The 24,505-nt window shown below is 36.9% G+C and overlaps 5 protein-coding genes across 10 annotated transcripts; 3 read left to right on the forward strand and 2 right to left on the reverse strand.

Moving 5' to 3' along the window:
- The first annotated feature begins 546 nt into the window (after positions 1-546).
- Positions 547-11,827, forward strand: LOC105131551 (uncharacterized). Of its 4 annotated transcripts, XM_011034579.1 has the most exons (17): positions 547-874; positions 1,542-1,730; positions 1,827-2,135; positions 2,407-2,650; positions 3,371-3,645; positions 4,199-4,366; positions 4,539-5,315; positions 5,437-5,531; positions 6,382-6,444; positions 6,524-6,612; positions 6,717-6,779; positions 7,638-8,303; positions 8,888-8,959; positions 9,170-9,237; positions 9,371-9,428; positions 10,412-10,628; positions 10,932-11,827. In XM_011034579.1, exons 2-17 carry the CDS (start codon positions 1,714-1,716, stop codon positions 11,576-11,578), a joined length of 3,828 nt encoding a protein of 1,275 aa, XP_011032881.1. In that variant the 5' UTR covers positions 547-874; positions 1,542-1,713; the 3' UTR covers positions 11,579-11,827. The 4 variants fall into 4 exon arrangements, with proteins under 4 accessions (XP_011032881.1, XP_011032880.1, XP_011032882.1 ...); XM_011034578.1 differs by having other exon boundaries at positions 1,542-2,135; XM_011034580.1 differs by lacking the exon at positions 1,542-1,730.
- Positions 11,828-13,396: 1,569 nt separating this feature from the next.
- Positions 13,397-15,990, forward strand: LOC105131550 (uncharacterized). 3 transcript variants are annotated; one of them, XM_011034577.1, is made up of 3 exons: positions 13,397-13,771; positions 14,451-14,725; positions 15,539-15,990. In XM_011034577.1, exons 1-3 carry the CDS (start codon positions 13,737-13,739, stop codon positions 15,796-15,798), a joined length of 570 nt encoding a protein of 189 aa, XP_011032879.1. In that variant the 5' UTR covers positions 13,397-13,736; the 3' UTR covers positions 15,799-15,990. The 3 variants fall into 3 exon arrangements, with proteins under 3 accessions (XP_011032879.1, XP_011032877.1, XP_011032876.1); XM_011034575.1 differs by lacking the exons at positions 13,397-13,771; positions 15,539-15,990 and adding an exon at positions 14,923-15,180 and having other exon boundaries at positions 13,807-14,725; XM_011034574.1 differs by lacking the exon at positions 13,397-13,771 and having other exon boundaries at positions 13,812-14,725.
- Positions 15,991-16,480: 490 nt separating this feature from the next.
- LOC105131549 (iron-sulfur assembly protein IscA-like 1, mitochondrial) lies at positions 16,481-18,036 on the reverse strand. The gene is made up of 3 exons (XM_011034573.1): positions 17,749-18,036; positions 17,371-17,488; positions 16,481-16,873 (listed from the first exon to the last, which is right to left on the reverse strand). Exons 1-3 carry the CDS (start codon positions 17,948-17,950, stop codon positions 16,768-16,770), a joined length of 426 nt encoding a protein of 141 aa, XP_011032875.1. The 5' UTR covers positions 17,951-18,036; the 3' UTR covers positions 16,481-16,767.
- Positions 18,037-19,048: 1,012 nt separating this feature from the next.
- Positions 19,049-19,660, forward strand: LOC105131708 (uncharacterized). The gene has a single exon (XM_011034818.1). The coding sequence runs from the start codon at positions 19,049-19,051 to the stop codon at positions 19,658-19,660; it is 612 nt and encodes a 203-aa protein (XP_011033120.1).
- Positions 19,661-20,005: 345 nt separating this feature from the next.
- On the reverse strand, positions 20,006-24,144 carry LOC105131547 (argininosuccinate synthase, chloroplastic-like). Its single transcript, XM_011034572.1, has 10 exons — positions 23,929-24,144; positions 23,777-23,835; positions 23,628-23,709; positions 22,820-22,961; positions 22,290-22,338; positions 21,955-22,137; positions 21,567-21,641; positions 21,301-21,486; positions 20,867-20,955; positions 20,006-20,737 (listed from the first exon to the last, which is right to left on the reverse strand). Exons 1-10 carry the CDS (start codon positions 23,993-23,995, stop codon positions 20,185-20,187), a joined length of 1,485 nt encoding a protein of 494 aa, XP_011032874.1. The 5' UTR covers positions 23,996-24,144; the 3' UTR covers positions 20,006-20,184.
- Positions 24,145-24,505: the final 361 nt, after the last annotated feature.

Consider the following 24,505-nt stretch of genomic DNA (forward strand, 5'->3'; position numbering starts at 1 on the left):
ATTATTATTATTATTATTATTATTATTATTATTATTATTATTATTATTATTATTATTATTATTCAACTTTAACTTGAAATCAACTCAAGCAAAAGGTTATCATATTTCTTTAAATAAAAATTATTTCATCTTAATTTTTTTAAAATTCAAATTAAGTTGTAAAATATCAGTTAAGTCATATTCGAGTTGATTTTTTTTTCCTACACTTGACAATTGTGTGTTTGATAGTACTAAAACCGTGTTTAATAATACCAAGATAAAGAATATATAACATACACAAAACCTAATAAAAATGGATAAGCTATCTTCATTTATTTCACATTAATTTTCCAAGACTCATGAAATTTCCTCACATTTTCTTCTTTGCAAGTTCCAAACAGCTAATTGGTCCAGGGGAAGTGTCCACAACACAAAAATACCCTATCCAAAAACTCAGAACTCCAAAGTCAAACGAAGTCAACTTCTAAGTAAAACGCCAACAACCTTTGCCCTTTTATTCCTTTCCCATCCCATCATAAAATCCCACCCACAGAACCACAAAAATTTAGATTCAATCATTTTCCATGTCTCAAGTGAATAAAATTAGTATATTCTAATTCCTCTTTCCATCATGGACACCAAAACTCTTCCCCTTCCCTTTATGCCCCCCCACCACACCCTAGCAGGACCCCACCAATAGAAAATCCACCTGATTAACGGTCCTGATTCAAGCGGAACTGTTTTCCTTTATATATAATCCCCAAATTAACCACGCCAATCCCTATACCTTTTCTGCGGGACCCTCACAATTTCTCTCTCTGAAAAAAATCCCTCGTTTTCCTTATCTCTCTACCATCTTCGATCTCTCACGTAATCTAATTATCCTTCAATGGTGGTACGTTTCGATTCCGGTTCGCTTCTTTATTACCTCCGTACTGTTGAATTCTCGTGGTTATTGCATAATTCGCGTTTGGATTTTGTGTTTTCAAACCTGTCTTTTTTTTCAAGAACCCTAATCTTGTTTTGCTCGAATTAGGGTTTTTGTGATTGGAATAGTTTGTTTCTTACTTATTGGTGATTGAATGAATGTGAATTTCATTAATTTGATAATATTAGTTGAAATTTTTAATTTGGTTTTAATTTGATTGAGTTACATTGTTTTTTTTTGTTGTTGTTGTGTTTAGATGGTGATTGGAGACTTAATTATGGTGTCATTGATTTTTGAGCTAATAGTGTACTTAATTGCAGTAGGATAATGTGTTTTTGTGGCATTGACTTTACTGTTAAGTTTAAAATTTTGAAAGTTAGTTCCTTTTTCTTATTGGGGTGTAGTGTATCAGTGGAAAAATGGTGAAGAATTTTGCTACACCGAGCATGTTTAGCTTTTGTTTTAGTTGAAACTGGGTCCTTTTTTTTCGTAATTTTTTTTTTTGGTGATTACAAAATAAGCCATTGGCGGCTTTTTGTTGTGTTTTCTTTGAAAATAAAGTTTACTGTGCTATTGAGTGAAGATAGTTTTGACGAGGGCTTTGACTAATGGTCGAAGTTCATGGGTATTGTAGGTATGACAGCTGGGTCATAATTTTGGTGGTTATTTATGAATTTGTTGAGATGTCTTTGGATGCTTGTAGTTGTTGAATACCAGCTTTAGAGATAGTTGCTGGACTTAGCAGGACATAAAGTTGAGGAAGAGGTACTTTATAGATACGTGTTGGTTTGTTGGGGTTTGAGAAGATGGCTGGAAATGTGAGGTACGAGTTGAGTTCTGCTAGTCCAGAGGAATTAGGTTTTACAGGTAGCTATTCTAATGGGCAGAGAGGGAGTTATCCTAATGCCAGTTTTGATAGGTCTGGAAGCTTCCGGGAGAGCAGTGAGAGCAGAATGTTCAGTTCTGGGGCAAGTACACCCAGGGCTTCTGCCTCACCAGCAAGGAGCATGGGCCCACTTACTCAACATCTATCGTTGGATCCGGTTACCATGGGGGACCCAAAATACAATCGAACAGGCGAGTTAAAGAGGGCTTTTGGGATTTCTCTTGGGAGTGCTACAGAAGATAATTCTTTTGGAGCTGCTCATTCAAAGCCACCCCCTGCAGTGGATGTAGAGGAACTGAAGCGGATCAGAGCAGGTGTATTAGATGACTATCGGAAGTCTAGGTAAATTAACTGTCACTCTAACTGTTGGTGGATGAATTTCTCATCGTTAGTCTTCTATAAACTTTTCCTTGAAAAACAATTCCAGTGGAATATCTGTCATGTATGTAAAGATGTTTCCATGTGATGGAAGGTTAATCTTTTCTGATTTTTTGCTAGCTCTGGATATTTTGGAAGAAAGTTTTTTCCTGTCCTTTCTTTTATTGAATATAGGATGTAATGACTTGTTATTCAAGCATTTTTCTTTGCTGAAGATGAAACAATTTTTTGTCAGGAATAGAGCAAAAATGTGGAATGAAAACTTGCTACGACTTCAAAAATTCCCAGAAGATTTAAATTCAAAGAATCAACAACGAAGTGAGATGCTAATGAATGAAAGATCTGGTGGTTCAAATTTTTTGAAGATGGGAACGCAGATTCATCGAAACCCTTCAGACCTTGGGACTCCTAGATTAGAGGACAGGACTAAGACTATTGTTTTGAATAAGCGTGTTCGCTCTTCTGTAGCAGAATTACGGGTTTGTACACAAGTGCCTCCTTTAGATCCACTCTTTATGTTTTTTCCAAAAATCATTGCATCTTTCACATTGCAGTTACTTTCTCGTGACTGTTACTTTATTCTTTATATAATGCAAAAGTGCTTGTATCAATATGTTTATAAGGAGTGTGCATGTGTCTATTCATGCATAAGATATATTCCTATGTACTGTATTCCTTGAGTTCTTTCAAATCTATAAAGTGCTGTGTTATTGGTATACAAGAAAATTGAGGCAGTCACATATTCATTTACCAGGGGTTTTTTAAAACCAAACAACAGTCTTGTTCTGAATCAAGTTTGGACTATAGTTATTTGACCTTTTTTTCTCATGGAGCTTCTACTGTCATGGAAATTCTATTTCTGCTGTACATGCATTGTGTGGCCTTCAAAAATATACATTTGCCCCTAGTTGAAAATTCATGATAGGTAGATTGCTGAATTGTTATGGATGTCCCCATTTCCTCTCAATATTAACTTGGTAGCTAGCGTTAATGTTTGCTTCAACTTTGCATACGTTCCTATAAGATTCAATGGGTGCATTGAATTTTTATTGACATAAAAGTTCCACGATGCTTCCTTGACTGCTATTGTTTTTTTTTCTTATGCAAATGCTTGTTGTTTAGCAAAGGTACCACCATCACCTTTTCAACCGTATAAACTCAGTATATCTGTTTTCCTCATTCCTCTCTGAAATCTCTAGGCTGATGGCCGAAGCAATACAGTTCCGAGGCAGCCTTTGGTGACAGGAAAAGACAGAGACATACACAGGGATGGTGAAGCTTCTAATCTTACTGAAGAAAAGGTCCGTAGGCTACCTGCTGGAGGGGAAGGGTGGGACAAAAAGATGAAAAAGAAACGTTCTGTTGGCACTGTTTTTACCAGAACAATAGACAGTGACGGGGAAGTCAAACGAATGATGCATCATAAGTTTAATAATGAACACAGTCTGCAGTCTTATGATGCCCAAGGCTTCAGGTAATTTCTCATTAATAACATGCCATTTTTAGTGGACTAGAATGCTTTATCTTCCCAACTTAACCATGCAAATAAGTTAGTTCCACATGGTACTATCAATATGACTTCCAAGTTTTGTGAGTAATTTCCAATAATGGCCTTTCCGTATTCCTAGGTAAATGACATTGTCCAAGATGATAGTGAGATACTCATCTAAGATAGAACCGAGCCACTTAAGCTGAAAACTGAAAACTGAAAATTGTAGCCATGCAAGCTAAAAGACTGAAGGTGTAATTATGTTTTATGGATATCCTCAATGGCCATATTGTGTACATGGTGGGATCATTCTCTTATCCCCCACTTACAAAGAAGTTTATGTTCTTTTCCAATGGAATTGGAAACATGATGAGAGCTTGGGACTTGCATGATCTAAAGCTAATTCTTCTTTGACTGTATTATTCCTTGCACTGTATTGATTCTATTTACTCTTTGTGAAATCATGAGGGGCCACTCTTGCTGTTTTGTTTGCATGTATCAACAAATATTCGGTGTGATCTTGAAAGTCCACTTGCAGGTCAGGATCTTTTAATGGGAGTGGTGGCATGAACAAGGTAGATGGCATTTCATCATCTGCTAATTCAAATACCCGCGCCATTCCCAAGGAATCAGAAAAAGTTTCTTTGACAAGGGATTATGCTGCTGGCATGAACAAGGACCGACTTGTAGTGAAAGCAAACAATAAGTATGTATTGATTGACTGATCTATTCACTTTTTTATCTCTACCATGCTGCTGTTTGGTAACTTGCTTATACTAGGCTATGATGTAATGGTGATGCAAATCTGGTTAATTTGTTCAGTGTTGGAGTATAAAATCTCAGTGTTCACCTTTTGTGTTTGATGTATCTGTATTCAGGGTAAATATCACAGAGGACAATAATCACACAGTGAGTCCAAGTCCAGTGACAAAAGGAAAGGCTTCCAGGACACCTCGAACAAGCTCATTAATGGCAGCAAGTACACCTACCAATACTCCCCTCTCACCTGGGGGTCTTGATGGTTGGGAACAACCACCAGCCATAACCAAGGTCAATTCAGGTGGGGGGCCTAATAATCGCAAGCGTCCCATGCCTACAGGGTCATCATCTCCTCCAATGGCTAAATGGGTTGGTCAGAGACCACAAAAAATATCTCGTACTCGAAGGGTGAATGTAGTGTCTCCCGTCTCTAATCATGATGAAGGGCAGATGTCATCGGAAAGAGGACATGTTTCTGATTTTGCCACTCGAGTGACTTCTGGGATTGATGGGCCTCCTCTTGCCAAGGATGTGCTTAATGGAACCACACAAGTCAGAGTGAAACATGAAAATGTTTCATCTCCATCAAGATTATCTGAAAGTGAAGAATCTGGTGCTGGTGAAAATCGTGAGGGTAAGCCCAAGGACAAGAGATCAGTTATTGGTGGGTTAGAGGAGAGATCGCTGAATCAGAATGCTGTTCCTTCTCTATTGATTACAAAGAAGAATAAAACACTCAGTAGGGAAGACACTGGTGATGGTGTGCGAAGACAAGGAAGGACTGGGAGGGGTCCATCTTCTAGGACAAACATTTCACCAATGAGGGAGAAGTTGGAGAATCCAGCCTCGACCAAACCACTAAGAAATATGAGGCCCATTTCAGACAAGAGCGGAAGGTGGTGAATGGCTTTCTTTTTCCTGAAATGACACTTTCATGCCTTTGTACTAATTGTAATTTATTATTTTTATTTAACTAAGTTAAAGCATTGATACATTTGAATCTGTTTACTAGTTCAGCAAGACAGGTCGCCCCCCTCTTAAAAAAATGTCAGATCGCAAGGCCTTCACTCGACTTGGGCAAATACCGATAAGCGGTTCCCCAGATTTCTCAGGTACACTCTCAAAACACTCTTGAAGTTTCTTAGAGTAGCTGCAACAACTAGATAATAAACAAAAAAAATGACTTTGTTTGCATGTGTTTAGCTTTATGGTAGTTCAGGTAAAAATTAATTTTCTTTTCGACTCCTTCGTTCTTGTTCGTTGACCCTTCAATTCTCATCTTGTAGTATAGGTAGGCAGCATCTGCTTGTACCATTCAGATCACTTTGATGGCAGTGGTTAGCATTGTATGTTTTGCAGAAGACATTGGTGGGAAAGCATATTCACATTTCTGTGCACTAATGCTCTGTTCTGTTAAGACACTTGAAGCACGCATTATGATTTAGTGAAATATCTAAGGAAAATATTATGACAACTAGGTTCTAACAACCATTCTTAAGGCAAAACATACTAAGAGAATCGAGAATCGAGAGGCATACCTGGTACTTAAAGCAAAAATGGGAGAAATGCAAATACAATGGTTTTCCATCTAAGCATGTGTTTGTTACATGATAGGCTTTGAGGCTTTGGGTTTGCCACATTCCATGTTCATCTGTTTTGAGTGAGCCTTTATCATTTAAATCCTACACAACAGAATGATCTGGTTGATTTAGAGAGAGGGAAGAGAACTTGCAAATTCTCTAGCCCTTGATTTAGTTATTTGTTGTTTGTCAAATCAAGAGCTAGAGTATATTTAAGTTGTTCAAAATAGTCGAAAGTTTATTGTAAGCTTAGTGAAGACGCAGCTTTACTTTCTCTAGGTTTTAGTTCACTGTCTCTTGCTACATTTCTTTGCAGTCATATACAGAATTTCTGGCTAAAATCACTGGTATTTTCATATTCTCTCTCTGTTTTTTTTTTAAGGTGAATCAGACGACGATCGCGAAGAACTCTTAGCTGCTGCAAATTTTGCTTGCAATGCCAGCTGTATGCACTTGACCTCAAGGCCTTCACCCCCTTTCTGCCAGTTTATATGTGCATTCTCTTTTGACTTTTTCTTTTGCAGATCTTTCCTGTTCTGGTTCTTTTTGGAAGAAAATGGAGCCTGTTTTTGCTCCCATCTGCTCTGGGGATTCATCCTACTTGAAGCAACAGGTAATTGCTACTGGAAAGATTCTCTTAGCTCTGCTTTGAGTTATAATTATCATTCAGAAAAACTTACCTTCATTTCTTTTGTCTTCATCTATTTTTGGGATCAGTTGAAGTCTGTGGAGGATCTCCACAAGAGATTATATGAGATGTTCGACTGCAGCAATAATTCGGTAATTTAAGTGTTTCAAGCATGTTTTTGTCTGCTTACTTCCACTTTTGACCTTGCTTTTTTTTTTTTGAATGGGCATAACATGATAATTGAAACACCTAATTTTTTAAATAGCTGTTAAAATCCATCCTTGACTGGCATATGCACAAAATGACGGTACATCACCAGAGATTGTAGTATATTTTAGTTTTTTGAAATTCCTGAGGTGCTTCGCTGCAAGCAACCATGTCAACTAATTTTCAATTCCTTTGGAGAGACTAAATCTGGTGCAAATACAACTGGGTTCTTTACTCAATAAATCTGTTTAATATCCTCCATTCCAACTGCTTGATATTTTTAATAAAAATCCTTGTGTTTGACAGCATGAAGCTAACACTGACTTTTTTCATGTGCTAGTCCCATTGTTTTCAAGAACTCGTTCATTTGCTTTACAATTTATGATGCACTCTTTTACTATTCAATTATGCCAGTCACTGTCCTTGAATTATTAGCAATTTATTTATTTGGGATGTTAAAATGTATGTGTGCATTAATTTTCAGAATATGCAAAAGAATGATGAAGGGGGAAAAAGAGAGAGAATACAAAGAATTATACAGTATTGATCCTTTCTGTGGTTTACTGTTACTCATCTGGTACTAAGAGTGTTTTTGGTAGCGGTTGCTTTTTAAAATGCTTGTCACTCGAAAATGCATCTAAATAAATTTTTTAATTTTTTAAAATTCATCTTTGATATCAACACATCAAAATGATCCAAAAACATAAAAAAGAAATTAATTTTATGAAAAAAAATTCTAAAATTTTGGGAAGGCATGGCCAGCCACATCCCCACACACCACTAAATCTGCCATGTTTGTACAGGGTGATTTTGTGCTTGAAGAAGATATTCCATCCCAACTTATTCATGAAGAAAGTGAGAGAAACTTGCAGGACCAGGATCCACCAAAAAAGGTGGTGAGGACTGCAGATTTGGTAGATCCAAAACAGGACAATAGTGCTGTATTTGGAGGTGCAAGAACAAGAAACAAAGTTACTCCACTGTACCAAAGAGTGTTGTCTGCTCTGATTGTAGAAGATGGGTCAGAAGAATTTGCAGAAAACAGTGGAGGGAGAAATATTTCTTTTCAATGTACTGGAGATAGTTCTCCAGGTGATGATTGTCTCTCAGTGGATTTTGAGCCTGGGAGCACAAATGGCATTGATTTTAATTATGAATCTATGTTGGGTTTTCAACGTCAGAAGCAATCTTCTGTTGATGGTTTTTCTTGTAATGGAAATAGTACTGTTAATAGGATTGGTGGTTTTCACAATAATTCCTATATTGATCATTTGGTGCAAGGAGGTGATGGATTTATGCACTCAAAAACCGGAATGTTCCCTGGGAGTTTTGAGAATAATGATGAGAAATCAACCATACATTCAAATGCCATCAGCATGTCTGCATATGATTGCCAATATGAGCAACTAGGCCTGGAGGACAAACTCTTAATGGAGCTGCAGAGTGTTGGTTTATATCCAGAAACAGTGGTACTTTCTCTTTTCTTCTTTCACAAGCATTAATGTATTTAAAAGGTCCAGATGCTTGGTACCTTGGATATACAAGAAACACCATAAAGAATGAAAAGGTAAAAAACATGTCCTGATACTTGTGCATCCAGAAAATCAATGTAAAAGTAATATCATTTAAGAGGTCATTGTATATGATGCTCTCCCATCTGAGACCAATGCATCCTTACTCCAGACAAATGCACCATGACAAACAGAAAGGAAACAGCTTGCTTGTTAAAACATCATGTTCATATTCATATCAGCCATCTGCTCTGTGGCTTAATGGGTCTTCGCCAAATACATTCTATGTCTATTTGCTAAATACCCTCTATTTCCCCTTAAGTGTATATGTATTCACGCACAACATGCACACAGACATTACTGAGCTTGTTTTAGGTTCAAGCCTATACCAGACCTTTTCATTAAAAATAAAAAGATGACGGAATCTCTCTCCATGTAATGCGTATATCTGTATGCATATTTGCTAAGGTACATACATGGATTTTTTTCTCTGAACAATTTTTTCCCCTATGGTATCAAAATCCCTGGGTGATTTCTTGCAGCCTGATCTGGCAGATGGAGAGGATGACGCAATTAATGAAGATATTATTGAGCTCCAGAAGAAACTTCAACAGGTTAAGTTAATTTTTTTGCTTCGTGAAAGCATTAAATCCCCAAAAGTTTTAGTTTGATGATTTTTGTACTTAATATTTTCGAATAAATTTCTTTCATATAAAAGCAATTGCATTTTCCACTGATTTTCCATTCATTATCATCTTTTTATATTTTTCATATGCTGTAATAATTTAATTTTTATCGTGTACATTTTGTTATCACTTGCATAGGTTGGTAAAAAGGAACACTTGGACAATTTAACTAGAGCTGTTGAGGAGGGAAGGGAGTTGCAAGAATGGTAAGACACTCATTATTTTGGATCTCTTCTGCCATTCTGCCATTAGGCTTTCGACTTCCCATAATGCACATCAACTGCTGGCTTCATTTCATTGCATTTTATTGAATATGAATGTTATGCTGTTAATTTGCAGGTCCCTTGAGCAGGTTGCAATGGATAGGCTTGTTGAATTGGCTCACAGAAAGCAGTTGGTATGTTGTTTGTCTCCCTTGTTTATTCCTTATAGGGCAGAATTCACTGGTTTGAGTTTGTAATTGGAAATCTCCCTTGTTTGTTCCTTAATACAGAAGAATTCACAAGTTCGAGTTTGTGATTGGAATATTACATAATATATGAGACTACTGCTAGGGATGGCAGTGAGTTAAGTTGGAGTTGGATTTATACCCATTCTTGATTGGAATATCTAAATCCATCATTCACCTTCTTTTCCAATCCAGTTGGATCGAGGAGGATGGGGGATTTTATCTACCCAACCCGACCCATTCCCTTTTTAATTTTTTTAAAATTAAAATCCAAGCTTAAAAAACAAACTATATCTCCATCTATGCATTATAAATCCATAAAATATAGAGTTTAAACTTCAAGTTTACGGACAAACCCATAAAAATCTTTCATGAACTATAAGATAATATTGTATTAAAAAATAAAATTACAATTCCACAAAATAAAAAATAGGTTAAAAAACAGGATGGGGTAGGGTTTGGTGATGGGTCAGATAATGGGTCTGGGAACCCCTCATTTTCCTTTGCATCCAGCCTGTCCAAACTGATTCAGATTTTACCGACCTTCAGTTTGATATGGTCAAAACCATATTAAAATTCGACCCAACTAGATAGGATGACACCGGATGCCCAACGGTTAGATGAAATTGACATCTGTATTTACTGCCTATGGTAGTCCTTTCTTTTATTTTTAGTCAACTACCTTTCCTTTCCTTTTGTTCTGGTTTTTATCAAGTATTTGTTGTTTGTTCCTTTTCAATAGAAGCTAATCCCCATCTTCAGTTTGATTGGCAATCCATAGGTCACTAATCTTGTTGCTGGTTCCATGCATGCATTGCATTCTGATTTTCTACCCCATATTGTTATTATTATTCTCGTTGCCTGAATAATTGTGATTCATGACTCACTATTAAGGGCGATCCATTTGACATCCACTTGACTAACATTGACAGGCCACCAGAGGAAATAATGCTTCAAAATTTGGGGTCCCAAAGGTTTCAAAACAAGTTGCCTTGGCTTTTACAAGGAGGACTCTTGCTAAATGTAGAAAATTTGAACATACAGGCAAGAGTTGTTTTTGTGAGCCCCCTCTTCGAGATGTCATTTTCGCTGCACCTTGTGCAATTGTTGAGGAGTCCACAAGTTGTATTCAGGATCCTGGGGCTTCAGGTATGCCATCTGTCAAAATGTGTTATTAGGATTGTAAGTTTTAGTAGTTCTATTATGTTTGGCCTTTTTTGCTATTCATTGAAAGGAAAGTGTTTTGTGAGTGTTCGTACATGCCTTGGATCAGTGAATGGTGTTTTCTGCTTTGAAATGATGTGGATCCTGTTCAAAAGGTGTCAGATCTTGAATTCATTATGGTAACTTGCACCTTCGTGCACTAAGTGCGTTTACCCTTTTTTCCCCTCCTTTTCCCTTTTTTTTTTTTTTTTGGGGGGGATCCAATTAATTTTTTTTTTTTTTTTGCAGGCTCTTTCACTGGTAGAGCTGATAGGCGTGATCTTCACAACGATAAATTTGGCAGGGGTGTATCATTAGACCGTGATTTTGCTAGAACTGGAACATTATTGAACAGAGGGAGGAAGAAGGAACTACTGCTTGACGATGTTGGTGGTAATGCTTTGTTCAAAACCACATCATCTCTTGGTAATACTCAGCTGGGTGGAGCAAAGGGAAAGAAAAGCGAGAGCGAAAGGGACAAGGATGTATTAGCTAGAAATTCTGTCACTAGAGCTGGTCGTGCTTCTCAGAGCAATATCAAAGGTGACCGTAAAACAAAATCAAAACCCAAGCAGAAGATTGCTCAGCTATCAGCTTCTGGAGATGGAATTATCAACAAGTTAAAAGAAACAGGTATTAATAAGAAAAGAGAAGTTGGGGCAACATCCAAGGGTTCAAATCCTGTAGATTCATCGAAAGAAAGCAGAGGAGCGACAAACATTGCTGAGTTCCAAGATTTAGACTCTATAGAACTACACGAGGGCAATGATTTCAGCGACAATCAGGATCTGAATAGTTTGTTCGATGGGTTGCCAGAAAATGACTTTGCGGGTGAAATTCTACTCGATGACTTGCCCCTTCAAATTCCTATGGACGACCTTTCAATGATTCTATAAAATAGAGTTCAATGTAAATTTAAATGACAGTGCTTATGCCCGGGACCAACCTGCTAATATAATTTATGTCACTGGCAGCTCTCACTTGTAATTATGGTCATTCTTTATGTATACTTGAGTGAATCAGTTTGAAGGGAAAAAAAAAAAAAAAAAACGATGGGGGGGGAAGAAATTTTGTTTCTGTTCTAGACAGTTAGTGCAATTATTCGACTGAAACTTTTCTTATATATAGATCCACCATTAGTGCAAGCCGTACTATTAGCTTTGCAAAAAACTTGGGCCATTTTCAATCTTTGTTATAAATAGTCTATTGGTGAGGTGATGCAAGGATCCACCAACAGTCTTTTACATGAAACTGCAACTGGGATGCAGGATGGTTCGCTGTTGCTGGAGATGCCAACTGCACAAAAATTTCGAGTGTTTCCACTGGCATGCCAAGAGTCATGTAGGATTTGTTCTGTATAAGATACAGAGGAGAGCCTAATCCGTTGGTCATTACTCCATTTTGGTGGCGTATCATGAGCTGCTATATGATTGCGGGTGCAAATTCTACATCTTTCTTGGTATTGGCAACTAAAAATGTTCCCTTCTTTCTCGAAATTTTCTCAGAACCAAAAAGATCAACCCACCATTCTACATCTGTAATCAAAACCCACTTATGTTCCTTCCAGGTTCAGCATTTATAAGAGAATTCACCCTCTTGATCAAAACATTACTCCTTGGAACCTATGTAACCTTTCTTCTTCCATAAAAACTCAAAAACAAAGAGACAATAACTCCAAGAGACCAAAACCAGAAAGAAAGACATCACAATCTTCTTCAAAATACAAAGAGAGTTTCTTGAAACAAAACCTGGTGATAAAGCAAGCACCTTTCACGAGGAAGAACATAGAGAGCTAAAGAGAAGTCATTGGGAGATGGGTTCCACTTTGACGTGTCCACCAACCATCTTTTCTCTCCGTTCTCCATTACTATTTATCACTACAGCACAGGAGACAGGGCAGCTCTGCTTTTGGTTCAGCTCTTTCAGCCTCTTGGATTAATTTTCGTTGAAATCCATGAAGCAGTGTCTTTATACGAGAGTTTGAAGCAGGAAGAGGTGAGCGAGAGTCTGTGAGACCGTGGAATCAGAGAGGAAGGCCGGAGAATTCGTGGGCTTATATATCTTGGTCCATGAAGAAAGCTTTGTCTTTGGACATGGAATTAAGGCCCAACCCAGTAGATACAAGTCTGAAAAGCCCGACTCTGTGGAAAATGGACGGTAGTGGGCTTTGATTATTGTGACTGTGTATAATACATTTTTAAATTATCATAACTATTAGATCAACTTTTCCTCATGATTAAAGCTTGATAAAGTTTGAGTTTTTCAAGTGAGATATGTTTGTTAATATTTATATGAAAATATCTATTTAAAGGAAGGATGAGCTTGAGGATAATCTAAAATATAAAGATATACTGGAACCAATCAAACTCATAAAAACAAATTGAAAACCATGCTTAAAATATAAGGATAAATTTAGCTAATTCCTAATTAAATTTAAAATTACTTTATCATATATATAATAAATAAAAACTAATAAATATACTAAACGATATTAACGATTAAAATTTTTCATCGTTCCTTTCCATTCCGGGCCCTTTTTGTGGAGTTTTAGCCCAGTTAGGCTGCCACTAGCAGAACTTTTACATATCTGTCAAAAGGTTGGTGGCTTGTAGACTAGGTGACCAAACAAAGCCATGAAAAACATGTAAGGCGTAGCCTCTAAATTTTTATATATATCGAGCAAAACCATGAATCAACTTTGCCCATACGTTATCTTAGGTTTTTGATTTGATGGCTGAGGACAAAACTTGTGGTGTTTAACGGTGTTTGTTGTCCCAACCAATGTTTTTATCCTCCATCACACCCTAATTCAGCTATAAAATGTTGAGCAAGGAAAAGAGGACCCCTGATGTAATGAAGTACGTGAAGCTACATGAGTGCAGGCTCAATCAAGATGAGTTATTGTTCCCTACATCGGAACCCGGTGATGGAAGGGGAACGATATGCAACAAAGAAGGCGCACACAGATCCATAAGGTGACAACAAAATTTGTGGAAGCTATGCAAAGGTTTTTTGTGGCTAGGGAACAATGGCAGAAAAGGCAACAACCATGTAATGGTATCTGCAGTGTTGGTGATCATATCAAGAAGGTTGATGGTACAAGTAGCACGAGGATAGGTGGGTCTAATTGAATGAAATTCAAGTGCTTGGACCTAATTTTTCTTTTTATTAATACGTGAATCAGTACAAGGATGTTCTCTAAGGAGGACAAGAGAATTATTCCCCTTGTCCCTCCAAGAACTTGAAAAAATTCTGTTTTTATTTTCTTTAATTGGTTTCTTTTTCAATAAATTATAGAAGCCCTTGTGTGAATATCACATTTGAGTACCTCTGAATTTTAGTATTAGATCCTTGCTTGGAATATCATCTTTCTCTTCATCGTCTTCTCTCTCAAGATCCTTCCCTGTATATTTCAAGATACAAAAGCAACGAACAAACCATTGGATGCCACACAATTCTTGATTTCAGTTTCTTGTTTTGTTATGTTCTGTTCCAAAAGATGGATGTAGGCTTATCAATCTTGATGGGGTTACAAGCAACAGCGCTGTTCCTCATCTTTGTATCTCTCCAAAATCTTGATTTCACTTTATTATCATTACCATTCTTGTATGCCTCGTTAGTATCCTTACTTGTATCATTGGCTTCTCATCCGTCAATCAATATCCCTACGCTTTTATGCAAAAAACAAGATGGGACTTTTCCTATTTGGTCACTTATAATTTTTAGTCCATACCTATATTTAGTTAGAATCTTTTCATTTCTACGCAGGTTTACAAGTGGGGAGGAGCCTTATAATGAGATTTGCGAGGGTGTTTATATTGGTGGGTGGCCTTATTCCGTTGATAAATTGCCACCTGGTAATCCTGCTATTATAGATTGTACTTGTGAGTTTCCTAGAAAAGAGGAGTTCAAAGGGCATTCTTATTTGTGTCTTGCAACTTGGGATACAAGGGCACCTCAGCCTGGAGAGATTGAATCTGCTGTCAAGTGGGCTAGCAGGAAAAGAGCTCAGAATGTGCCTGTTTTCATTCACTGTGCTTATGGTATGATTTTGGATTGTAAATACCTTTTCGTATTCGACAATTTTGCTGCATTTGGTGTTGAGAATTTCGTGCAGTGAAGATTGTACTTGTTTTGACTGCTTACAGAAATTCCATTTTTGCTAAGCATTGTGTACAGGCAGACAGTTCTTTCATGTCATAGTAATTTTGTACTTGCATTTGGTTTTATCTTGGTATAGGTAATCAGCAGTTAAGTGTCAGAATTCAGGTAATTACAAGGTTAGATTCAGGGCTGCAGGGGGTGACCTTTATCTGTGTAATTTGCTGATCGCTTGGTTTAGTTCCAAGCCAAGGCTAGCTGCGTGGTTCTCTGAAGAGGATTTTTTTGCTAGGCTTTAGGTGTACGATTATGTGCATGTATTATGCAGTATGTGAGACATTCCTTCTTGTGGCATCATGATTCGCGAACAACCTAATAAAAAAATAGATTTTTGTTATCAAGAGTGAAGAAAATAAATGAAAAATTCATCATTTTTTGACTTTGAGCAATGATTTGTAGTAGCCAGGAATTGCTGGATGCATTATGGCCTCAGCGTACTGTGGGTTCTTCACAATTTGGGATCAACTAGATATTGATGTTTTGCCATTCTGCTCATCTTTTATATATATATATATATATATATGTCAAACCATTATGTTCATCTAGGTTTTCGTTTTTCAGTTAAATGAATGTTATTAGGTATTATGCTGCTCTTATTGCCCCAAGTGTTTTGTTTATCGTCCAATCCTTTGCTCGAAGCATCCTCAACTTGATTGTCCTGTGTTGCACTGGTAATGGCTTGACACTTCCTGTAGGTCATGGAAGAAGTGTCGCTGTAATGTGCGCACTGTTGGTGGCTCTAGGTGTGGTGGAAGATTGGAAAAAGGCTGAGCTGTTCATAAGAGAAAGACGACCTTATATTTCAATGAACTCCGTCCAATACAAGGCCTTGGAAGAATGGTCAAAGCACCGGTTATCTACTTCTAGCATAGATGAAGTGAGCTCAAGTTCTGCAGTCCCATCCACTTCTTCTGGACGCCCCCGAGCTGGTAGGCCAAAAAACAGAAGTGGTTAGCATGCTTCATTAATGTGCTGCGGGCTATTTTTTCAGGTAGCCCCATGTGCTTAGTTAATTGAAAAAACTATGCCGAATGATGGTGTTTGGATGTCAAAATGTGATCCACGGACATGAATAGGAACCTTGAACTACGATGTATAGGCATTTTCGATTTGCTATTGGTAAAAATGACGATTTTTATTTTCATTATTACTGTTTTTAAAAATAAATTTATATTATTTTGATATATTTTCAAATAAAAAAAACTTTAAAATATAATTTTCAAAAAAACCTACAAACAGAGATGAACGATTGCTATAATAAGCTGGTAAAAAATCTTCCATGAGCCAAGTACAAGGGACATCAAAAGCTTTGAACAATTCTTTTCGATAATTGTTTTATACATGGTCATTTCCTCTCTTCAACAGTGTGAGTTTTTCTCAGACTCACGCAAATGGCACTGGTTCAACCAACCTGTCTTCCACTCCGTACACAGGAATATGGCTTGAGGGATTAATTTTAACCTGTAGTATTCCTTGCTCCATTCACAGAAGAGATATAGGCTACCCAGCATGCTTGCACCCAAACACAAAAGGTCTGAGTACCTTGCAGAAATCTTAGGTGTGGGATTATACGACATTAAAATCAAAATTCACCAAGCATGTTTCGCAACAATGAAATGTACAGCATACAAGCAAAACAATCAACTCAAGATATTGAAGCAGCACTGGGAAGAATACAATACATCAGTTCTCTTATTTCAACCAAAGAATTTTTTAATTGCTATAGATACAAAGCTCCTGACTAATACGATCAAAATCTACAGTGTTCGTTCAGACATACAGGAGATATCTGTCATCGTATACACTACAAACTATCCAGTATCCATCTAAAACGATAAAAGCGATTTTGACCACATAAAATATGATTCCTTTGGTATTGTCATCACCGGTAAAACCCGATGCTATTATTTGTTCTTGCACATGCTTAACTCCCACCACGTTTAGCAGTTTCAGAACTACTTGTTGTCATAAAGGACTCTCCACAACCACACTGCCCTTGGGAGTTGGGATTGATGAAGACAAATTCAGATCTGCACAAGTTACCAATAACAGATACCAATTTAATACCGGAAAAAACTACAAATCAAAAGGATTGAAGTGGCATCCCTTAGAATCATGGAAAAGGAATTGGGGGTGAGGCAGGGCGGGTGGGTGATGCCATGGTTTTTACCCCAACACCCACATCTGAAATTACTCAGTTCAAAAACAACAACGCAATCCAAGGAATAAACCACATCCTATAATGGGACATCAGCATAGGGAAATTTGATGTCATCAACTAAATTCAACTGCCCTCTACTTTTGCAAATGGAGTTGATTTGCAGCATAATGGGAAAAAAAAAAAACAGTACTTAAATCTCAACTTCCAGCTTGGTGTGATCATACTATCCCTGTTACTGGACACCAAACTTTATTAATTCAGGCAACAAATTTCTTATAGGAACTGAACCATGCCCATATTCACCTAGATGCCCTCCAACATTACGTCATATGCAAAGAAACTCAGCCAAAAAAAATGAACTTTTACCTGAGCTTGTCATCAAAAAAGTCCATCTTGGTTCCTATAACATGCATCAGTGCCTTTGGATCAATCAATATCTTCACACCTTTATCTTCAACTAATTCATCAAACTTCCCTTTCTCATCTGCACATTTCAATCAAAACACACAAAAAAAATCATAAAACTTTCCTTCTAATCCAAAAAGCCCCATCTCAAAAAATCCAAATTAGTCACAGCCCCACGTTTCCAGACACCAAAAAACCTAAGTTTTCAAACCATACCCAAAAAAGTCTCAAACTTTACAATAAACCTATCAAACCCATCAAACAGGAACTCAAAAGTCTCAATCTTTGTCCAAAATTAATAAACCAATGAAGCGAAAACTGATGGTTTCATAGCTGAACCTGCGTAATTAAGAGTGTATGACAAGCCATTGCAGCCGCGAGCTTTAACGCCGAGACGGAGGAAAGGACGTTGGCGCTGCTGCAAGAGGTGGCGGATTCTGGTAGCGGCCGTGTCCGTCAAGTCTAGAACTTGTTTTCGGGCTGAGGAACCCACCGACTCTGCTGCTGCTGCGAAAAGTTTGGATGCCCTTGTGGCTGCCATTTTTACAAAGCTCCCTCCGTCTCTCCGTTGGAAAAAAAATATATGAATATTTTGGAAGTGGAAGAATAAAAAATTGATTTTGCCTTTTTGTTGAATTTTGTGAATATATATTAGTTCTTTTGGGTAATAAACAATGTTTGAACCTAGCAAGCATCTAATTATTTTGCGTAGTATAAATTATTTATACATGTATTTGTATTTTGTGCTTCTATTTTAAATTTAATTCCAAGTAAGGTTTTGTAGGAAAAAACTACGAGAAGTGTTTGGATTCAATTTAAGATTAGTCGTTTTAATAAATTTCTCCAAATTAATTTGAAAATATTAAATTAATAACTTCTCTTAAGATTAATTTGGAAGTGCGACATTAAGATTACTCAAGAACTTAGTTTTAGTTGATGTATAAATTAAGTTCATGTAGTTTTTTACAGATTGAATTAATAAAAAAAAATATAGTTTAGTGAATATTTAATTTAAAGATTGTACAAAGAATATCCTAAAACTTTTTTTGCACATATATATTATTTAACCCTTAGATTTAAAATTCAATTACTGATTTTTTTAGAAAATATTGAAATTAAAAACAAAGAAGAAATTAATTCTTTTTTTATCTTGACTTCATTTATATTGACACGTGGACAATCCTTTTCTTTTTATAGGATGAGATATGTAACTAATTTTTTATAAAACAAGTTTTATTTGTCTTTATAAATTTCTATTATTTCTTTAAAGATTTCTTAAAATTCTGTTCTTATTCTATAGTTTCTGATTCGGATTGATTTCGAATTCATATTCTTCTTGAAGTTATGCAAAATATGAGGAATGAATCCTTTCTCCACAAGACAGCCGATTTTGAATTCCCTTAATATGAAACTTCAAAATCTTTTTTTTGAATAAATAAATAAATAAAATTCTATATTTTTTTCACGCTTCAAATTACAGTCGGATTTCCTCATCCGCCCCATGCAAGGATTAAAACAATTCTCATCATTATATACGATCCACCAACACATAATTTTATTTGCGTCTTTGTTCATTATAATCAACGCAGCTGATCTTTCTCTTTGTTTTCTCTGCAAGGCATCGAGAGCTGATCACACCATGACACCGCTCGAAAACAAAAGGACCACGAAGTCCTACGAGGATAGGAAGAAAACCCTAAAGAAGAAAGCAAGGGAGCTTGCTATATTGTGTGACGGTCCTGTTTGCTTAATCTGTGTTGATCCTGATGGCACCACTGAAACATGGCCAGAAGAAAAGGAGAGGGTTGTTGATGTTCTCAAGGCATACAAAGCCAACCGGACAGTAAACAATGTTGAAGGCGAGGAGAAGGTTGTCGACAAGGCACCGAGAGTTTTTGAAACTTGGGACCCAAGGTTTGATTACTTGCCCGAGGAATCTCTGATGGATGTTTTGAAAATCTTGGAGAGGCAATCGCAGGTTGTCGATCAAGTAGTCGGGAAGGAACTGACGGGAAAGAAAGAAAAAATTATGCACGATAAAATAAAGAGCAAAACTGTGGGTGATGTTAACGATGAAAGGTCTCAAGAAGCCGGTCTAATAACAAGGAATTTTCTTGATGTGGTTGGCTTGAATCACCAGACTAGTTCCTATACAGGAAACTACAGTGATATCAGCAGTTTCTTGGGTAAAAATCCAGGGAGCAGCAGCAGCGATTTCATGATACCAGTGGACTTGGAGTTACGTTTGTGATGAGATTGATGCAGTTAGTGGGAAACATGGAAACCTTGCCAGTGTTCATGCTGGCTCCAGTCAATGTTGTAGCTTTTTTAGGTAGGGTTTTCTTTTTTTAGATTTCTTTTTTAGTTCTCCGTGTACACTAGTTTTAATGAAGACAGGATTCCCCCTATTAATTATGGATTGGTATGCCTAAATTAATTTTCAGTTGGATGTCATAAGATAATTAGTTTTGCAAACATGAATGCCTAGATTGCTGTGGCCTCCTGGTGAGAGATTGTTCATTCATCTTCACCAACTGTAAGTGAATGGTTAGAATTTGAATCCTAAATCGACCATCCTTTACATTGCCATACTCACTGATCCCCGAAATTTTCAAGTTCTCTGCTTGACAAAACATCCGCTGAAGAACATGTCTAAGAGAAACTTACATACAAGAAAATATGAAAACTAATCCATCGTTATGATTTCCTAAATGTCTTCCTGAAACAAGAGAATGAACCAAAAAGTCATTAGACGGTAGATCACAAGAACAATCATCAGATGCCCTTCTCAAGCATTGCCCTAACCCTCATTGGAAGACCATAGAGTCGAATAAATCCAGCTGCATCGGCCTGATCATATATTTGCCCGCTCTCAAACGAGGATATGTCTTCCCTATACAGGCTATTGGGGCTTGTCCGGCTAGCTACTGACACAGATCCTTTGTACAACTTAAGTCTGACAGAACCGTTTGTCTTCTCTGTGATCTTCTCCATAAATGCATCCATTGATTCCCGCAGTGGGTCAAACCACCTGCCTGCATACACTAGCTCAGCATACTTTAGAGCAAGTGAATCTTTAACTTGCATCGTTTCTCGGTCCAGGGTTAATGACTCTAGCTCACGTACAGCAGTGAAGAGAATGGTGCCTCCAGGAGTTTCATATACTCCACGGCTTTTCATACCAACAAGTCGGTTCTCAACCATGTCAATACGTCCAATACCATGTTTCCCACCAATCTCATTGAGTTTGGAAAGTAGAGAAGCTGGGGAAAGCTTCACCCCATTTACAGAAACAGGAAGGCCAGACACTATCCCAATCTCTACATACCTAAAAGAATCAAACACATTTTTTTTAAAAAAAAGAGATATTTGGGGTTAAAAAATGCGAACTTGAGATTAGAACTCAATTGATGATAATCTCAGATTAGTTGAATCAAAAATTCAACGAGGGACTTACTCGGGTTTGTCAGGTGCAGCTTCTGGACTCGTAGACATCATGTACATATCTTCCTTTGGCTCATTAGCAGGGTCTTCCAGAATGTCACCCTTGAGAGAAAGAAGCAAATAAGATATAGAGAACAAATTAACAACCGAATGACTATTAAAGGATTTAAGTATATAGTATTCAAACAAACATTGTGTGTGTTTACACACACACACACAAAATCACAAGGTATCAAAGTGTTTGCTAAGCATGAAAATAGCAAACAAAGACAATGCAGTGCAGGGAAGAAAACAAATTTGGAGCTGACAGCACAAAGGAGCCTAACTGTGACATTAAAACCAACAAGTGATTTTCTACCTTCAACAAGCTTAACACAAGACATTCTAAATTAATATTCTTTAACAACTACAATTTTTCCTTGGAATCAGTTGATGAGGGGGGCTAACCTCATGGCTCAGGTGCCATAAGTTTCTGTCTCTGCTGTATATGGATTTCTTTGTCACTGGGACAGGCACGTTGTGTTTCTTGGCATATTCAATGGCATCTTCTCTTCCTGTGATATCCCATTCCCGCCAAGGAGCCACAACATTGAGCTCAGGATTCAGGGCAAAGAAGGTGAGCTCAAAGCGAACCTGAATAGACAAGAAAGCCAAAAAAGTTACATTAGAAGGAACAAACGTGTTAGATAAGTTATCCTATTTGTGAGGCATGCCTGATCATTTCCTTTTCCTGTGCATCCATGAGCAACAGCATCAGCTCCAACTTCTTTTGCAACATCCACCATGGCCTGTCACAGCATGATGTGGTTAAAGTATGATTATTAATGATATAACACTGATGCAATGCATATTCTAGATAACAGAAAACAGAGAGTAGAGAAACAGAAACACTCCACAAAATTGCAAGTATCTGTACTTGTTTTAGATAATAGAAAGTGCTTATATGGAAAACAAATTTGATGTCAGAGGATGATAAAACACAAGGAAAACAGCAAAACACACACTCTATCATCATTCTTTATTAATGGCTCAATGTTTATCTTATTTCTGGAAAAAAAATCTAAAAACTACAACAAGACAACAGCTCTCTGGGGAGCCAACCTTTGCAATAACAGGGCGTGCCATTGATGTTCCCAGCAAGTATTTCCGTTCATAGATGGCGCCTGCTCGCAAGCAGGGAAAAATAAAGTCTCTCACAAATTCCTCCTGCAAGTCCTTTACCACTAGCTGACAAGCACCACTAGCCTTGGCCTTTTGTTCCAGACCTTCCAATTCTCCTACTCCCTGCAAATTGAAAAATCAATGCCATGCACATGTATAAAGACAGGTACTGTAATTTATAAAACCAGATAAGATGGCTCAAATGAGGAATCTGTTTCTATTCTTAAGCAAATCAAATACTATGAATTTAATAGATTTTTCTACTATTTACAAACCTGACCAACATCAGCAGTGAAGCAAACAACTTCACAACTGTAATTCTCCCTGAAAGGAAAAATAGCACAAAAATTATAAGAGGGAGTGTCAACAAAAAAAAATTGTTTCAAAAGATAAGGGCAGGCGAAAACACTGAGAAACTGTGATGCATAAAGACAGGAAGCAAAATAAATGAAAAGTAATTCTGCTAGTAAGATGAGCTATGCCACCCACCCTATGACATATAAAACACCTAGCAACATAATGCACCCCTATCTGGTTGAGCTGAGAAAACTTTACAGCCCTTCACCAACCCCAGATTAGACTACATAATGATCTCAGAAGCACACATCTTTATATCATAAAACAAGCATAAAACGTGCATATGTGCATTTCCTTTGTATCTATTCTAAACACTATCATATGAAGCAAGTATAAAACTTACATCCAAATCCCAGAATTTCATAACTAAACCAAAACAACAGGTCAAGGCTCATGAACCATGAGTATCAATCAGTTAGAAAACTCAAACACAAAGCAAGAGGTATACCGTAGCCATGGGACAATAACTGAGGTGTCTAAGCCACCGCTATAGGCTAAAACAACCTTGTTTAATTTTCCTCTTAGCCCTTTAGTTTTTGTAGCTTCAAAAACCTCAGTAGCTTTATCATGGGATAGTACAGCTTGAATCCCTGCAGATCATGATCAATTACAGTGTCACTAAGCAGAAGTTACAAACCCCATTATTTACATCAACATTATCTTCGTTACTTCAACAACCACAGAATCTCAAAAACTTACAACCAGACATACACTTTTGAAGATTCAGCCCATCAATCTCATAAATATTTTCAGCTAAATAAAAACTACTCAGTAAATAAATTACAACTACGCACCTAGTAAAACTTAGTACATGCATAATAAAACAGTTATGAAGATTGAAAATTCAGAATTTATATCGAACTCCTAAACACAACAAGTTCATACTTTGATCCCACCAGACTAGCCAATTCACATTAACATCCGCGCTAACTTGGTTGCTTTAAGAATGAAGATGCGTAAGAGCAGAAACTCAGAAAAACTAACACCAGGTATGCACTGACTTGTCAAGATACAGCTATTGATTGCATTCTATCTTAAGTAATAATTAAAAAAAAAAAAACTATTGAATTAATAAATTACAATTGCGTTTTCTTGTAAAACTTAGCATTTGCACAATCAAACAATTTTAGAGAAAACCCAATAAAAAGATTTGAAATTTATAAACTATATTGAATTCCCATTCCAAATTGAATCAATTTAATATTTTTAACTCATCAAAAAAGCCCAAAACCAAAAAAGGCAGCAATTAAACTCACCTTTGTTGCAATGAACTCGAAGACCATTCCCTTTATTGCTCAAAACTGCATCACCCTGAAGCTCACTGTTTCTAGCCCCCAACTGCAAGTAAAGAAAAAATGAAAAAAAAAAACCAACTAACCACTGTACTTCAAAAGAAATGATATACCTCTTGAAACAAAGCTGACTTCTTTGAAAAAGATACATTGTCATTACACAGCATTAAATCTGGCAAACAATATTCAACTTGTTATAAGCTTCAAGAAAATCACTTCCAACGTAGCAGAATCATCAAAAAGTGTAAAGAAGTGGGGAGTGTACCGCTCTTAGTGACATGAACAGAGAGATTGCGCGATGAAAATGGAGATATTGCCTTCAGCTGAGCCATCTCTTACTGCCCCTGTATTTTTTTTGGAGGAGTTGATGACAACTCTTTGTGGGCTATCTCGCTCTGCGGCTTTTTGGGTGTTTTGTGCTGTATGTGAAGACAAACTCTATTCTGTTCAATTTAGGGTTTTAAAAATGCAGGGTAAGAAAAGGCTGCACACGGTTGCTGACTGATGCGCTTGTGAGTTGATGGTGGCAACGCTTGCGCGGGGGTGTTTGGTAAAGCAGCAGAAATTATTTTTATTTAAAAATATATTAAAATAATATTTTTTTATTTTTAATATTTACCTAACTAATTTTAGCGTGGCAATTAACTTGAATGATCTATTCTTTTAGTTTTTTTTTTCATAATGATATTTTAAATTTTTTTAAAACAATATCTAGAACAATATTATTTTATTAAAAAAAGGTAATATATTAAGGTCAACTCACAAATTATCTCCCACAGCTCCAATCTTAGACTAGAATGAGGATTAGCCGAGTCCTATAACTATTCTTCCATCTGCCCTAA

Source organism: Populus euphratica, unplaced genomic scaffold, assembly GCF_000495115.2.
Source record: "Populus euphratica unplaced genomic scaffold, PopEup_1.0 scaffold24.1, whole genome shotgun sequence".
Classification (NCBI taxonomy): domain Eukaryota; kingdom Viridiplantae; phylum Streptophyta; class Magnoliopsida; order Malpighiales; family Salicaceae; genus Populus; species Populus euphratica.

What these genes read in the sequence shown, in the direction of transcription:
- LOC105131551 (XM_011034578.1), top strand. Translation starts at nt 1,714, where the DNA reads ATGGCTGGAAATGTGAGGTACGAGTTGAGTTCTGCTAGTCCAGAGGAA. An exon ending in CGGTTCCCCAGATTTCTCAG is followed by an intron (nt 5,532 to 6,381) that starts GTACACTCTCAA and finishes TTTTTTTTTAAG; the next exon opens with GTGAATCAGACGACGATCGC. An exon ending in TCGACTGCAGCAATAATTCG is followed by an intron (nt 6,780 to 7,637) that starts GTAATTTAAGTG and finishes ATGTTTGTACAG; the next exon opens with GGTGATTTTGTGCTTGAAGA.
- LOC105131550 (XM_011034574.1), top strand. Translation starts at nt 14,182, where the DNA reads ATGGATGTAGGCTTATCAATCTTGATGGGGTTACAAGCAACAGCGCTG. An exon ending in TTTCATTCACTGTGCTTATG is followed by an intron (nt 14,726 to 15,538) that starts GTATGATTTTGG and finishes CACTTCCTGTAG; the next exon opens with GTCATGGAAGAAGTGTCGCT.
- LOC105131549 (XM_011034573.1), bottom strand. Translation starts at nt 17,950, where the DNA reads ATGGCAGCCACAAGGGCATCCAAACTTTTCGCAGCAGCAGCAGAGTCG. An exon ending in ATACACTCTTAATTACGCAG is followed by an intron (nt 17,489 to 17,748) that starts GTTCAGCTATGA and finishes TGAAATGTGCAG; the next exon opens with ATGAGAAAGGGAAGTTTGAT. An exon ending in TTTTTTGATGACAAGCTCAG is followed by an intron (nt 16,874 to 17,370) that starts GTAAAAGTTCAT and finishes TAACTTGTGCAG; the next exon opens with ATCTGAATTTGTCTTCATCA.
- LOC105131708 (XM_011034818.1), top strand. Translation starts at nt 19,049, where the DNA reads ATGACACCGCTCGAAAACAAAAGGACCACGAAGTCCTACGAGGATAGG.
- LOC105131547 (XM_011034572.1), bottom strand. Translation starts at nt 23,995, where the DNA reads ATGGCTCAGCTGAAGGCAATATCTCCATTTTCATCGCGCAATCTCTCT. An exon ending in TCGAGTTCATTGCAACAAAG is followed by an intron (nt 22,962 to 23,627) that starts GTGAGTTTAATT and finishes CATGATCTGCAG; the next exon opens with GGATTCAAGCTGTACTATCC. An exon ending in CACGCCCTGTTATTGCAAAG is followed by an intron (nt 21,642 to 21,954) that starts GTTGGCTCCCCA and finishes ATGCTGTGACAG; the next exon opens with GCCATGGTGGATGTTGCAAA.